General features: G+C 27.4%; 1 protein-coding gene across 1 annotated transcript; it reads right to left on the bottom strand.

The window, feature by feature from the left end:
* Positions 1-13: 13 nt before the first annotated feature.
* Phum_PHUM541110 (golgin IMH1, putative) lies at positions 14-3,269 on the bottom strand (the record flags this gene model as incomplete). Its single annotated transcript, XM_002431651.1, has 10 exons — positions 14-64; positions 103-489; positions 585-707; positions 791-919; positions 1,026-1,208; positions 1,302-1,499; positions 1,592-1,845; positions 2,053-2,300; positions 3,035-3,211; positions 3,265-3,269. 10 exons carry the CDS (start codon positions 3,267-3,269, stop codon positions 14-16), a joined length of 1,755 nt encoding a protein of 584 aa, XP_002431696.1.
* Positions 3,270-15,979: the final 12,710 nt, after the last annotated feature.

The following is a 15,979-nucleotide window of genomic DNA, read 5'->3' on the forward strand; positions in this document are numbered from 1 at the left end:
TTTGTAACCCTCCCTAATTTTTTCTATGCCTCCCCCCTTCCCCCCACATTCCTGGGTCGTGGATCTAAACTTTTCGATTGTAAAAAAAAAAAAAAAAATTACCTTTTCTAAATCGTCGGTGAAATTTTTCCCGTTGTGACAAAGTTGAACGTAAAGTTCTTGAGCGGTTTGAATTTTTCTTTCTTCTTCTTCTTCCTCTTGTCGTTGTTTAACATCGTTGTCCGCCATCATCATCATTGTGGATTTTTTCCTTTTGAAATCATCTTCGAGAGAATCGAAACGATTTGTCAAATCTTGTGCTTTTCCGTGAAAACCCGTGTAAACATTTGCCAAATCAATTCTGTTTTCCAATTTGAATTTCAATTCCATCCAATGCTCTTGTAAAAATTTCATTTTTTCATTTAAATCTTTTCGATATTCCGAATCCGATTCGTTCATTCTCATGGATGATATCGTCGATAAAAGGGATTTCAATTCGATTTCTTTTATCTGTTGGAAAAACGAAATAATAATAATGATAATAAAAACGTCGGACGTCTCGATTAATATCCCTCTGGATAAAAACAATGAAGTTCATTAATCACCCTAAATTCTTCCAGGAGTTGAACGTGGGAATTAAGATAATCTTGACTCGCTGATAACGAGGTTCCCATGTCTTGATGACTTTGAAGAAATGATTCGACCGTTGTTATCAACCAGGAATATATCTAAAATAAAGATTTTAAAAAAATTTTTTTAGTTTTTTCATTATAATAGTAATAATAGAGAGGATTGTTATCATTATTATCACCTCGTTGTGTTTTTCTAAAAATTCGTTAAATTTTTGCGAAGCTTGAACTTTTTCTTCTTTTCGCCTCGTGCATATTCCTTCTAAATTAATTCGTCTGCTTTTTAATTCATTCAATGTATTTTTTACTCCCTGTCGAAACACGAAAAAAAAAGTTTGTTTGTTTGTTTCGTTTTTTATTCGTACAAACACACGCACACACACACACAAAAAAAAAAGGAAATAATCATTTACGCACGATTGCTCCGTATGTATCGTGTCCGACCGTGTTTAAAATTTCAGTACCGAGTAAAATGGCAGGTTCGGTCGATTCTTCCATCGCGTCAATTAATTCCGAATAAATTTGTGAATGAACCGTCGAAGAATCCGACAAATCCGATAACGCCATTTTGTTTTCAATAGAATCTAATTTGTTAAATGCCTTAAAAAAAGAAAAAAAAAAATTTTAAATAATAATGCGTTGAGTAATTTATTAATTATCATTATTATTATCATTATCGTGTCAACAACTAACAATGTCGGCTGCATTGAAAAATTCGACGGTTTTTTTCAAAATTTCTTCTCTTTTATCGATGCAATTTAAAAATTCGGCGCATTCGTTTAAAACGGCGTACGATTGAGATATGGCTTCCTCACCGGCAAAATGACCGGAAGACGTTGCTGCTAATTTTTCCGTCGAATTTGTTATTTTCAACGTTTTTTCCTGAAGGTTCTAAAATAATAATAATAAGGATTTTTTTTTCGTTAATCGAAAACGAATCCCCGGTTTTTTCGAGTTTTTTTCTTTTTTTTTTTGCATCTTACTTGTGCATCTCCTAAAATTTTCATAAGTTCATCTAATAAAATCAAAGCGGTGGATTTCGAATCCCCTAAATTATCATTTTTCAATAGTTTTTCTTTTTTCAATTTGAGAACGTTTTCGACGTCTAAAAGTTCCGAGGCTAATATTGCGAGTCCTAAACAATGTTCTATTTGTAATTTTCTCGTTTGCCACAAAGTTTCCATTTGTTTCCTTTTATCGTGAAGTGATTCTAACCAATGTTCGACTTGCGACACGGCTAAAAATCCCAAAAAAACACTATATCATCATCATCATTATTAACAGACTTGACGAAAAACGAAGAATTCGTTTAATAAACAATTACAAAAATAAATAACGGAGTACATATGTTAGTTGGCTAGAATGGGCGTGAGGATGGGGGGCACCATCAAAAAAATTATTGGAAATTTTTTTTTTTTTACATCTATTTAGTCAGTGTGCAAACCTTTTTCCGCATTCGATTTAATATTATCCGGTCGGGAATCCAAAGTTCCTTTTTTCGCCAACATATTTAATTTGTCGTGTAAAAATTTTCCTTCTTGCAAAGTCGCCATAAGAGATTCAAGCATGGCTCTTTTACCAGAATGAAGTTTCGTTAGCAATTGTTTAACGGTTTCGATTTCGTACGGAACTGTCGCGTTTAAACATAACGATTCTAAATTTTCTATTTTTTTCCAACAGTTTTCTTCTTGCCTAAAAACAAAAAAAGAACTTAAATAAATAATTTATTTAAAGGGAATCTTATTTAAAATAGTAGTAGTAGTGGTGGTGGTGGTGGTGGTGGCAGCCTATCTCGTTTGTTTGAAAAAAATATACATTAGAAAGTTAAAGAGGGGTTAAGACAGCAGCTATTTATAACTTTCCGTTAATGTTATTTTGTTGTTTTTTTATTTATAAATATATATAGTACGAAAGGAGCTATAAATTTTCTTCTGCTTCTTTTTCAAACTGTCTTAATTATAATAACAACACGCGATGAATAAAAATCCTCAAGTTTCAAAAAGAAAAACAAACGTGTCAGGTAGAGTAAAATAAAAATTTTAAAAAAATTGTAATTAAAGTGTAAGAAGAATTTTTTCGGCGGCAAACATTTTTTTTTTTTTTTTTAAAACAAAAACTATAAATAAATAAATAACAAGTTTTCATAATAATAATAATAATAATAATAATAATAATAATAATAATAATGCTTTTAAAACAAGGGCAATTTAAAATTTTGATGAAACCGATTAAACAAAAAAAAAAAAAAAAAGTTATAGGAATTTAAATAATGATAGTTTTTGTTAATATTACGCGAATAAAAAAAAAAACCTAGCGGCCATTTTTTTTTCTTTCTTTTTCTCGATAGAATTCGAAAATCTGACGTGGAAATAGACGCAGGGGGGAGGCAAACACCCCCATCTTCTTCTTGATATTCTTCTTGTTACCTTTTGTAATTGACGTTCATTTCTAATATTTGCCTTCTTTCTTCTAATAAATTGTTTATATCTTTCCATGCGGATCCCAAAGATTCGGCCATGGCTGCATACACTTCCGCTTTAGGTCTTTGATTCGATATTAATTGATCGGCTTGCCTTAATAATTCTTCGACGGGACTTTGTTTGCTCTAAAAAAAAAAAAAAAAAAAAAATCAAAAAGAATTTTTATATATTTTAACGACATTTGTTTTGACTTTTTATTATTATTATTATTACGCATAAATTTTTTTTTTTTTTTTAATGTTTATTTATGTAAAAAAGGAAACCCGTCAAAAACAAAATGGCTTTCTTCGTTTTTTTTTTTTATAGTATTTTATTTTTTTTTTCGTATTTATAGCTAACTAACTCGTAAAATTAAAAAAAAAGAAAAACATTTTTCTCTTATGTAAGATTAACGACTTGGATGGCAAATAAAAAAAAAATTGGAAATGTTTTTTAAAGCAAAATATTATTATTATTCAAAGGTCAAAATAATAAAGGGACTTTTTTTTTTTTTTTTATTTAATTGCCTCGAGTGTTTTCTACTATCACTACTACTACTACTACCTAATTAGTATTCAATAGTAGTAGTAGTAATAATATTAGCCATTATTTATATTTTCTTTTTTTTAATTGCTGATTCACCATCGTAATAAGGAAAAATTTGATTTCTCTTTTTTTTTTTTTTCATTAAGTTGGTAGTAGTGCTTTGATAAATTTATGTATATATATTGTCTTTTACTTTATCGATTAATAAATAATATAATGGCGTTTGAATCGCGTAGAAATATTTTAAAAAGAAAAGTTTTTCCCTCATTGTTTTTTTTTTTTTCAAATTTAAAAAAAATTATGCATTTCCGGTTTATTTATATTAAAAAAAAGTTAATGTGTATTTTCACGCGTTCGTTACGCGTGCGTTTTGTTTAGTTTTTTTTTTTTTGTATTTCGTTGCCAATTTAAAAAAAAAAAAAAAAAAAATTTATTACTCGAGTGATGTTGTCGTCGTTCATTTTTATTTTTATTTAAATAATAACGTCATGTTTTTTTTTTTTTTTTTCTGGTGGTCTCATTTTCATTCTGACCCATCGTAAAATTTTAAACGTTGTGATATCTTATCAGAAAAAATACAATTTTATATAATAATAACAATAACGACAAAAAAAAAGAAAACATTTGTCGAAAAAACAAATCTGTAAAAAAATTTCGAAAATATTCATTCGTGACAAAATTTCCATTTTTAAAATTCAAAAACAAAACAATGGAGTCATTAACGGTAGGAGCAGCAGCAGCAGCAGCAACAGCAGCTGTTTTCATCTTAACATTCGACGGTATCTTTTTTCTCTATTTTCCGAACACAAAAAAACAATAAAATTAATTATTTATTCTAAAAGTCGTGTATGATATCGATAATTTTGTTTTTCTTTTCATCTTCTCCGTTATTTTCATCTGCTGCTGCTGCTGCTGCGATTACCGCCACCATCATTATTATCCCTTCACGTTAAAAAAACTTTTATAATTTGGAAATAATGATAATAATGATGATGATATATTTTAATAATTTAATTTAATAATTCGTGTTCAATTATTTATTTATTTATTTTTTCGTACATGTGGCGTGCAGATTTTTTTTTTTTTTTTTATTGAAATTTTTTAATGCCAATCATTTGGATGCTTACGTACGTAAACATGAAAAAGAACGCGCGCGCGTGTGTGTTTGTTGTGCGTTTGTTTTAAAATCTTGACATAAAATCAAATTATAATCTTACAAGACCCCAAAAAAGGTTGTTTACCTCTCTCTCTCTCTCTTTCTCTCTCTCTTTAAATAACTATTTTTAATTTTAAAAAAAGTTTTATTTTTTACAAAAAAAAAAAAAAAAAAAAAAGAAAATCGAATTGTTAATGCTTTGACTCCCCAGTTTTTTTTTTTTTTAATAAACAATTTTTTTTTTAGTTATTGCTTAAAAACGAAAATAGAATCAAAAAAAAGCTCTCTTAGAAAATATTTTAGAAAAAATAAAAAACTTGAATTTCTTATTTAAAAAACTAAAAAAAACTTAAATGAATTCGAATCGGTTCGAAACAAATAATAATTATTACTTTCGTTTAAAAAATAAATTATTATTATTATTATTTTTAACGCGATGATATGATTTTAAAAATAAACTTTTGTAATTATTCACACTGCAAATTACAAAACCCCCCCGTTTCCCCTCCCGAAAAATTATAATAATAATAATTACCTCGAGTTGCCGAAGAACTTCTTCGTGAGCGAGAAGAAAATCTTTTGCCTCCGTGAAAGTTTTCCCAAGTTTTGTCAGTTGCGGTTGCGCTTCTAATATTTTCAACTGGAACCATTCTTCGCTCTGGAAAAATTATGGAAAAGTTATTCGTTTTTTTATAGGACATAACATAAATTTACGCGAGGACGTGCATAAAAAAAAAAAAAACTGGAAAAGTTTGAATGACGGTTAATTTTATTTATTGTTTTACAGATAAAAACAATTTTAATTTATTTGTTTTTTTTTTATAATTAATTAATTAATTATTTAATTAAATTTAATTTTATTTAAAATAAGAATAATGAAACGTTTTTTAAATAATTAATTTTTTTATGGTTTTTAACAAAAAACAAAGATGGCCGCGTTTTTTTTTTTTTTTGGCTTGTCAATGGCGGTCGAAACGCCAAATGAATTAAAAAAAAAAAAAAAAAAAAAACTAAATTCAATTAAATTTTTCGTTTTTTTTTTATTTAAAAAAATTTGGCGCCATCGATTGTTTTATTTAAATGTAAAAATTGAATTTTTTTGTAAAGGCAGTGAGGAAGGGGAAGGGGGGTGGTAATAAAATAAAATTATTAATGATAAATTCGAAAGTTAATAAAAACAAAAAGAAAAACTTTTTCATGTCAGTTAGTTTTTTTTTTTTCTAATTAAAAAACAAAATTATAAAATATCCTAAGGTGAAATAATAATAATGATGATAATAATAATAATATTAATGATAATGATAATATGAATCCGGTGAAATTTTTTCGACGAAGTAATTTTTGAATATGTTCAACTTTTTTATTTCATTCGGACCGTAGAAAACTAATTATACGGGGGGTAAAAAGTTGTTTGTATAGAAAAATCAAGTGCGATGATACGTACGAATAGTTTTAATGGTTAAATAAATAGAAAATAAATCGAATGACTCCCCCTTCTTTCCCCCTCTCCCCGAAAAAAGAGAAAAAAAAAAGGTCAAACGAAGGAATCCTTTTGAAATTTTTTTACTTCGGTGTATGTCAATCTCGTTACCGCCCATTTAGTTTTGAAATCAAATTTAAAAAAAAAAAAAAACCATCATTTTTTTTATGTTTTATGCTTTATGTTTTATCGGTTATTGTTTTCCCCGTTCGTGTGTGTTTGTTGGTTGTTGTTGTTTGTATTGTTAAATAAATAAAATAAAAATTTTTTTATTTTTTTATTTGTTATTAAGAGTATCGGTTACCAACACGCTTTTATCGTTTTCCACACCAACGGATTTCGTTTAAAAAAAAAAAAAAATTTAATTATTAAAAATTATTTAATTAATTTAGCGCCGGCGATAAATGCGTACGTGAGTGTGTGCATGAGTGCGTGTACATGATTCCATTTTAAAACTTGTCGTAAAGGTAAAAAAAAAAAATACTCGAAATCGATTCGCAAAACGTTTTATTATTCGGTTTGAAATTATTTAAATGGAAAAAAAAAAAAACCAGAACCAGACCCCCACAATCTGATCAAGAATCTGTCTAATTGGTCAATGAACTACTAATACTACTACCACTAACATCACTACTACTACTACTACTACCACAATACTAGTTAGTCATGGCTACAGAAAAAAAAAAAAATTATTTTCGAATTTTTTTAGATGAATAAAAATTGTTTCAATCGAAATTAAAACGAGCTCCTGTTTACTCTTTATATTTATCCAAAATAAAAAAAAAACAATTGTTTAAGATTACTAAAAAGCAGACGATGTCTGATTCGAAAAAAAAAAAAATAATAATAATAATAGAAAAAACGAAAATATTTTGGGCGTAACCAAAAAAATAACTTTAAAAAAAAGATAGACTTTAAGCAATAAAATAATAATTATTAAAAAATTTTTATTATTACCATTATTATTATTATTATTATTATTATCACCATTATTGTGATTATTATTATTATTTTGAACGAATTTTTCAGGTACTTTTTTTTTTTTTTTTTTTTTTAATAGCATTTCGATTCGAATCAGGTCTTGCAAGGTTTTCGTTTTCGTTTTTTCATCATTATTAATAATTTCAAACGTTTTGTCCGATTTAAAATAAAAAAATGTAATGATATTATTATCATCATCATCATTATTATTATTATTATTATTTAGCACGCCCACTTGCGTTGATATTTTTGTCTTTTTATGGAAAATTCCAGCCTTGGCCCATCTACCTTCTTTTTTTTTTTTGGTGAATTTATGGCGCGATTATTTTATTGTTTTTACAAATGTGTGACGTGTACAAATTGACTTTCCATTTCGATTTGTTTTAGGTTTTCCTTTCCATACCTTATTCATATTATGAACTATCGAACGTTAGGCCGTGACCTCCCCTCATTCGGGGTTACAAAATTATTTTTCATTTCTAAATATCGAATTTTCATTTCTCTCTTTCTCTCTCTTTCTTTTTCTCCCTTCGAATCAAAATTAGTTATCACGAAAAGGAATTTCGTATGCGCACGCGCACTCGGACACTTTTCACGAACGCAAATCGACGCGTAGCAAAAAAAAAAAAAAAAAATTTTCTTTCCACGGTTAATTAATTTTTCATATTGAATGATACTCGACGGTAATTATTAATTACTCGAATAATCAAAAAAAATTTTTAATTTTTTTTTTTTAAACAAACTCAGCCATTTTATTTTTTCAACCACTCTTACCAGACGGTTACAAAAATAATAATAATAATAATAATAATAAATATTAACGGTTAAATAAACTAAACTCCCGTATAAATTGTTTTTTTTTGTGTTCTTTCTTTTTTTTTATAACCGTTTTACGTTCAGAAGAGTTATTTAAAAAAAAAAAAAAAACAACCAACCGGTAAGACACCTCATAAAAAAATCTAAAACCTAATAATAATAATAATAATAATTCATATTTTCATACCTTGAATAATATTCAAATCTGATTTATTTATATGCGTTTGTATATTTTCCCCGCTCTCTCTCTCTCTCTCTCTCTCTCTCTCTCTCTCTCTCTCTCTCTCTCTCCCCCTCCTGATAATTTATCATAAAAATAACAATGGTGAAATGATAATGATAATGATGATGTAATAATAATAATAGTAATAATAAACTCGAATGCGGTGTTGTTATTATTATTAACGCGTTTCTCGACTGTCAAAAAAAAATTTTTTTATTTCTATCGTAATAAATAATTTCTTGTAACGAGTTTTATTTTTTTCGATATTGTTCCCATTATTATTATTATTATTATTATTTCTAGAATAAAAAAAAAACTATTTTTAATGTTGTTGTTGTTGTTCCAGCGGTAAATGTTTATATAATTTGTAGAGTTTCCGGTTTTGATTTTTAAATTTAAAAAAAAAAAAAAAAAAAAAATAGACGTTTGAATAATGTTTTACGTAAGAAAAATAGTAAAAGTTTTATAACCGAGCACTGGCCAATCGAGCAAAATAAATTCCATTAATAGTAAACGTTTATTATTATTATTATTGATTCCGAATAATAAATAATAATATATGTGTGTTTAAAAATAACCTTGATTTATTTTTCAAGTACGTCGTTCTCACTCATTAAAAAATAATGATGATGATGATGATAGTTATAATTTACGTACGAATCAACAATACCTTAAAAGGAAAGAATTTAAATAACCGACGACGAAAACCAAACGCGTTTTATTATCATTATTATTATTATTAGCTTCGTATGCGCGACAAGTTTTATGTTATGCTCTTGTCGGAGACTTTAACAGGTCATTCCAGGTTTTACACTCGGGAGTAGTGTACTCCGGAACTATTAAAATCATTTTTTTCATCGTATGAAACGTGTGACGTATGTCGAACGGCGCCATTTTATAATTATCATCATTAATATCATTATAATTGTTTCTTTCGTTTTTAATTATTTTCCACTTATATCTCTCAGTTATATCTCTCTCTCTCGTTTCCGAGTAACAAAAAATTTCAATCAATCATTCGTAATATTTTTCACGTGTCAGGAGAAAGATGCGAACGTTTTCCAAAAATTTTTTTCGTTCTTCTTTTCACCCCTCATTGAAAATTGTTTTCCGTTTAAAATCATCATCAATTAAAATTATTTAACATGTCAAGAGCGCGTGATGTGTGTGAAAAAAAGAGATTTCGTCTAATGACGCGAAAAAATAAATAAACTCATTTTTTTTTTTTTTAAATAAATAAATTACCGTTGTGCGATAGAAGAAATCCTTAAACGGTTTCATTATAATATAGTTGTTGTAATAATAATAATAATAATAATAATAATAATAATAAACGAACGGACGGTGATTTATTACCGTACCAAAGTCAATACCGTAAACGTCGTTTAAGTTAATAATAATAATAATAATAATAATAATAATAATAATAATAATGATGATAATGAAAATACCATACTTTTTTTTTCTCTTTAGGTCACTTTAAAAAAATTTTTGCAACGTTTCTTTCGTTTGTTTGAAAAAAACGAATTATAATAAGAAAGTATTTTCATACGAATTGTAAACGTTTCAAGGTCACCTTCTTATAATCCTCTTTTTTTAATCCCACACGCTTTTCACGTCTCCAAAAACCCGTTAAATTTTTTTTTTTCTTTCTTTTTTCTTTTTTTTTTTTTAATAAATTAATTTAAAGTAAATTATTCGTGGGATTAGAAAAAAAAAAAAAACTTTTGAAAAATTTTGCGACTAAATACAAGAACGATTTTTTTGACACTCATTTAAACAAACGACAATGTCTGATTGATTGTCGTGGCAAATTCTTTTTTTTTTTACACCCTCGTGCGATTTTATTATTATTATTATTATTATTGTTATTATTATTATTATTATTATTATTATTATTATTATTATTATTATTATTATTATTATTATTATTATTAATGATTTAATTTGAAACGCCATGGTGCCACGAACGTTGCAAAAAAAAAATATTGTTTTTTTTCTTTTTTTTTTTTCTTTTCCATACAAGGTTGTTGTTCTATTGAGGTAACAACCAACAAACTTCATCGCAACCGCCTAAAGAATATTTTTTATAAACGTGTGTTGTTAAGGTAAAAAAAAAATTCAGGTAAAAATTTATAAAAAATTTTTTTTTCGTTTTTTGATTTCGAAGTCGTATGTATCATAATAATCGATTTTCCTCGTACTTTTTCTTCTTCTTTTTCTTCTTCCTCCACGACTTTTGATTGAGGTATTAAGTATCAAAAAAAAAAAAAAACAACGCACGTTATCAATAATTTTAATAACGTGTATTATTAAGATTAATGTCCGTGGAGTAATATTTATAAATATATATATTTAAAAAGGTGATAAATAATAAAGTAAACGAAGAAACGTGTAAAGAAAATAAAAAGAAAGAAAACGTGTAAGAAGAAGAAATATGACGGGGACGACATTTTATAAGAGTTAAAGAATATATGTGACGCGTGAGACAACGGTTTTCTCGGTTCGAACAGGTTTAAAAAAAAGAATTTTTCTTTTTTTTTGCGGTTTTTTTTTTTTTTTTTAGATAGACGACATTTTGATTTATAACTCGCGGTCGGTTTGTGAAAATGAATTTTTTTTTTTAGTTTTAAACTTCCTTAGCTTCCATCTTTGTTTCGTCTATTAAAAACTTAAATCCGTGACAAAAAAAAAAAAATTACGAAGAACAAGGAAAATGACGCAAAAAAAAAGTTTTACGGAAGCGAAACGAAGAAAATTTCTATAAATAAATAAATTTTATGAAAATAGAAAAATGGGCATAAACGCGACATGAGAAACAATTAATAATAATAATAATAATAATAATATTAAAAGGAAAACAATTGTTAAACGAGTCGTCTCGTGATAATTAATTCCCTGTTAACCCGATCGATTAATAGTTTTTTATTTTTCTTCATAGGTCATTTATTTATTTTCACATTAATTATAATGATTCTCACATATCGTTTTTATTATAGTCTATAAAAAAATAAAGTGCTATAATAATAATAATTATCATCTCACGCCGTAAAAAATAAATAAATAAAATATATAGAGAGACCTTTTTTTTTTTTTTTTTTTATTACTGACTTCCATTAATCAGGTTCGATGTTGAAATTTTTTTAGGTTTTACGGCGTCCGGATATAGCGTTAAGCGGAAGATAAACAAAGAGAGAAAATGTCCTGCTATATAAATAGCGCTATATAAAATTAATTGACGTGAAGTTTAAAAAACCGTGAAGAGGAAAAAAATAATAATATAACGGAGACCGTGAATTTTTCATATTGTTGTCCCCCCAAAACGCGTTAAAAAAATTCGTTATTTAATTTGCGGCAAAGAAAATTTTGAATTTTGTCCGTTTGTTTGTTTGTTTGTTGAATAAAGAGAAAAAAAAAATTTTTCTCTATTTATAAAAGTGACGAAACTTGCTCTTTTTTGCTTTACAGAACGCCCGAAAGTCGAAAAGATTAAAAAAAAAAAACGGAGTGCTTAATTAAAAAACGTGATTAATTTTTTTAAAGTTGGTAGCAATGATAACAGCCTCGACGTTTAATTTAAATCGTCGTCGGCACCGGGAAAAATGCAAAAAAAAAAAAAAAAAAGGAAAAATTCAATTCGATCTCATTCATTAATTTTTTTTTTTTTTTGATTTTGATTGAATTGTTAATAAATCGTGAACGTTATGTGATGAGTTTAAATAAGACAGCAAACAAACAAACAAACGCGTTTCGACACCCACACGCTCTCGTCGCAGAAACAAACGTTTTTTCTCTCTACTGCTGTTTAAAAACTTACTTGTAGCAATGCAATCACCAATTTTGTACCACCGCTTTGTACGGCTATGGTACTTATGGTGGTCGTGGGTGGTGGTCGCGGCGTCGGATTTACCATCGACATCATTTCTCGATTTCTCGTCGAAGAACCAACTTCCATTTTTCTTATATTGTATTCATTCATTCGAAACAATTAACAACAGTAACAGTAACAGTAAACGAGTTAAACCTTATGTCATCATCATCTTTTATTTTATTCCTGCGTACATAAAACACCATCAGTCAGTCATATTAACACACCCAGCAGCAAAAAAAAAAAATTCTATTCCTGTCGTCGTTCGTGCCACGTTTTTCAAAGCACTACGCTATAATACGATCGCGTAATGATTTATAAATGGATACAAAATGTTTTTTAAAATAAAATATTTATATTACCGACAGCAAAAAAGAAAAAAGAAAAAAGAAAAAAAATAAAACTTTCGTTTTAATTTTTTAAATTGAGCTCGCTCGTGACGTAATCGACCGTTAAAATGTTTTTATTTTTTAAACTTATTATTATTATTATTATTATTTAATCGACGTTTCTAGAATGTTTTAATTAAATTTTTTTTTCGTTTTTTCTCAAGTCCGCCATAATTTTTTTTTTTTTTTGTAAAAATGGAAGAAATGATTTGTTGTTGTTGTTGTTATTGTTGGAAAACAAACGTATAAGATTTGATTTCGTTGATTTATGACGTCATTAAATTGTTTTTAAAAAAAACAAAAATTCGACGTATTGAATTGTAATCGACGACGACGACGACGACAAATTACTATAATTGCCATAAGACGCGAATAGAATCGAAAAATACATGAAAATTATTATTATGAATTTCGAATAAAAAAAAAAAATTATAGAGTTTTGTTGTTGTTGTTGTTTATGCGGTTTAAACTAAAAAATTTAAAATTCCAACACGATGGTATTAAAGTAATAATAATAATAATAATAATGATAATAAATTCGAGAATGTATCGTGACGTAACGTGACGTTAAGAATGGAAAAACTATTAATATTATATCGAACGCCATTTTTTTTTTTTCGGAATAGAAGTAAAAAAAGAGAAATTTTTTAAAATTTTTTTCTTCCATCTTCTTAAAGTCGGATGATTTTAACGTCGAAGTTTGTAAAACAAACAAACAAACAAACAAACAAATGGGGAAACGAAATGATTTTTACTGTTTGGGCTGGTGGTGGACCTTTGACGTAACGATAAATAAATAATCGTTTAACAACCGATAATAACTGAACGTTAAAATAACATTGATGATGATAATAATAATACGTATATAACATTAAAGAAAAATATTATTTAGGTACTGCACGGGTTAAATTTTTTTATGACCTATGACCTAAACTCATTCGAAATTCGTTAAACTCGTACTAAACAAACTAAAAACATTTTTCTTGTTTGTTTTTAAAAACAAACGACGTCCACGACAACGCGCGAATTCTGATTTTATATTGAAAGTTTCAAAACATTTTCTTCTAGACGACAGACACGCAGCATGATTACCGAGTAAATAATAATAATAATAATAATAAAATTATTAAATGTCGTTTTAATTACAAGAATAAAACAAAAAAGGGAGGGTTATGTTAAGTGAAAGAGTTTAATTGATGCTGTTAAAAATGTTAAAAGAAGAAGCGAAAGAAGAAGAAGAGGAAGAAGATGAAGATGAATAAGAGGGGAAAAGGTAGCGCACCAATAATAATAATAATAATGATAATAATAATAATAATTGAATAACAAAACAATAACGAGACGTGGACGAAACCCTATAGTAAGTAGTTGTTAATAAAAAAAAAAAAAAAAAAATTAATTAAAATATTTTCAAACACCTCTGGAGAGAGAGAGAGAGAGAGAGAGAGAGAGATAAAGAGAGAGAGAGTAGAGAGAGAGAGATAAAGAGAGAGAGAGAGAGAGATAAAGAGAGAGGGATAGTGAAAGAGAGAAAGAGAGAGATCTGTCTGGAAAGTCTGGAGGAAAAAAAATTTTTTTATTCGAATAATAATTCACCGATGAGGAGAGCGTGAAAGTAAAAAAAAAAAAAATAAATAAAAATGATGTCATCCGAACTCTCTTTGAATGGACTCATACGAGTTTTTTTTTTTTTATAAAGTGGCAGCACTGATAACCCCCCCCCTAATTTCCACCTCTTCTTCGCTTCTTCTCTCTCTATGGAGACTAAAAATGAATTTTTTTTATACGCTTTTTCCTACGATTAATATAATTTTTATTAAAATTCGTGGAGTTAAAATCAATTTGCCAACGTGAGAAAAATAAAAAAAAAAATTTTGTTTACTTTTCCCCCCCTTTTTTATTGTGACAATGGATGACGTAACGACTAAAGAAAAACTTTTTGCACGTTTTACATTTTGCTGCGGTCAGTAATAAAAAAAATAAAAAATAAAAAAACAAAACTACAGCAAAATTTTCACGGATTCGACTCAAACGCGGAAACTGAGAGGGAGGGGGGAAATCTCAATAAAAAATCATTCGTGATTTGCTGTCGGAAAACAAATTACCAACCGTTGCAAAAAAAAAAAAAAATTTTTTTTTTTTTTACAAACAATATAAAATTCTCCATAGATAATAAATAACCGGATGACGAATAAATCATTACTATTAATATTTAATAGTCTTGAAAAAGGAAAAAAAAGAATTTATGCGGCGTTTGTTCAGAATTTTATTATTATTATTATCATCCTAACAACAACTTTCTAAAATTTGCAATCGACCATATTTTAGCATTATTACTTCAATCAGCAAAAAAAAAAATTATTTTATTTCCTGAGCGTTGGATTTTTTTTTTCTTTCATTTTTTTTTACACTCGTTCGATTTATTATTATTATCATCATCATCATTATTTTTATTTTTTCAAAGCTTCTAACACGAAGACGACGATGCGAATAACAATATAAAAATATTATTTTCGGTATATAAACAAACGAAAAGAAAAACAACAACAACAACTATTTTTAAAAACCGACCGGAAATGGTTAATAATAATAATAATAGCGTAAAAACATTTTTATAAATGTTTTTACTACGACGAGAAGGAGGGGAAAAAATGGCGGTCGATCTTATTTATTCGCAAAGTGTGAAAAAGAAAAATAAAAAAAAATTTTAAATAAATAAAAAACTCGTTTTCAAAGAACATGGCAATTTCGCATGCGTTAATCAAACAAAAAAGAAAAAAAAAAGTTGGTTTGATTACTTTATAGCAAAAAATTATTTGTTCGTAGCAAAAAAAAAAAAAAAAAAAAAAAATGAATTCCGCCACGAGCGTTTTTTTTCGATGATGTTTAATCTCGAATATTAAATTATGAAAGAGAAAAAGAAGATTTTCGGTTATTTTTTTTGATTCTTATAAAGTTGACCGTAAATCTTGGCAAATTTGCAAAACGTCGACAGAAATAGAATTCGAAAACGAGAAGTTTTTTTTTTTTTTTTTTTTTTTTTTTTTCCGCGAGTCTGTTGTCTGTCAGTCTGAAGGAAAATATATAAAAAAAATACCCCCGCGTATTTAAATACTCTCGATTTATAATAAATAAATAAATAAATATAGATAGAAGAAAATGTCGCCGGTTGAATATAAAAATAAAAACGCGCAACGAGAAACGAATACGAAAACAAAAACAAAAAAACAAAAACAAAACAAAACAAAAAAAACGAGGGGGGCGATGACGTCACAAAATCCGATGTTGACTCGCTCGCGGTTCGCGGCAAACTAAATCTCAGATAGATATCGAAGACTACGAAAGCTTCCGCTATAAAATGTTTATTCATCAGGTACGGATTGACCAAAAAAAAAAAAAAAACGCGATTTTCCATTCATGAAACTCACTCCTCATTTGATTTTTCCAGTTTTG

Source organism: Pediculus humanus, genomic scaffold (assembly GCF_000006295.1).
Source record: "Pediculus humanus corporis 1103172108290 genomic scaffold, whole genome shotgun sequence".
NCBI classification, from domain to species: domain Eukaryota; kingdom Metazoa; phylum Arthropoda; class Insecta; order Psocodea; family Pediculidae; genus Pediculus; species Pediculus humanus.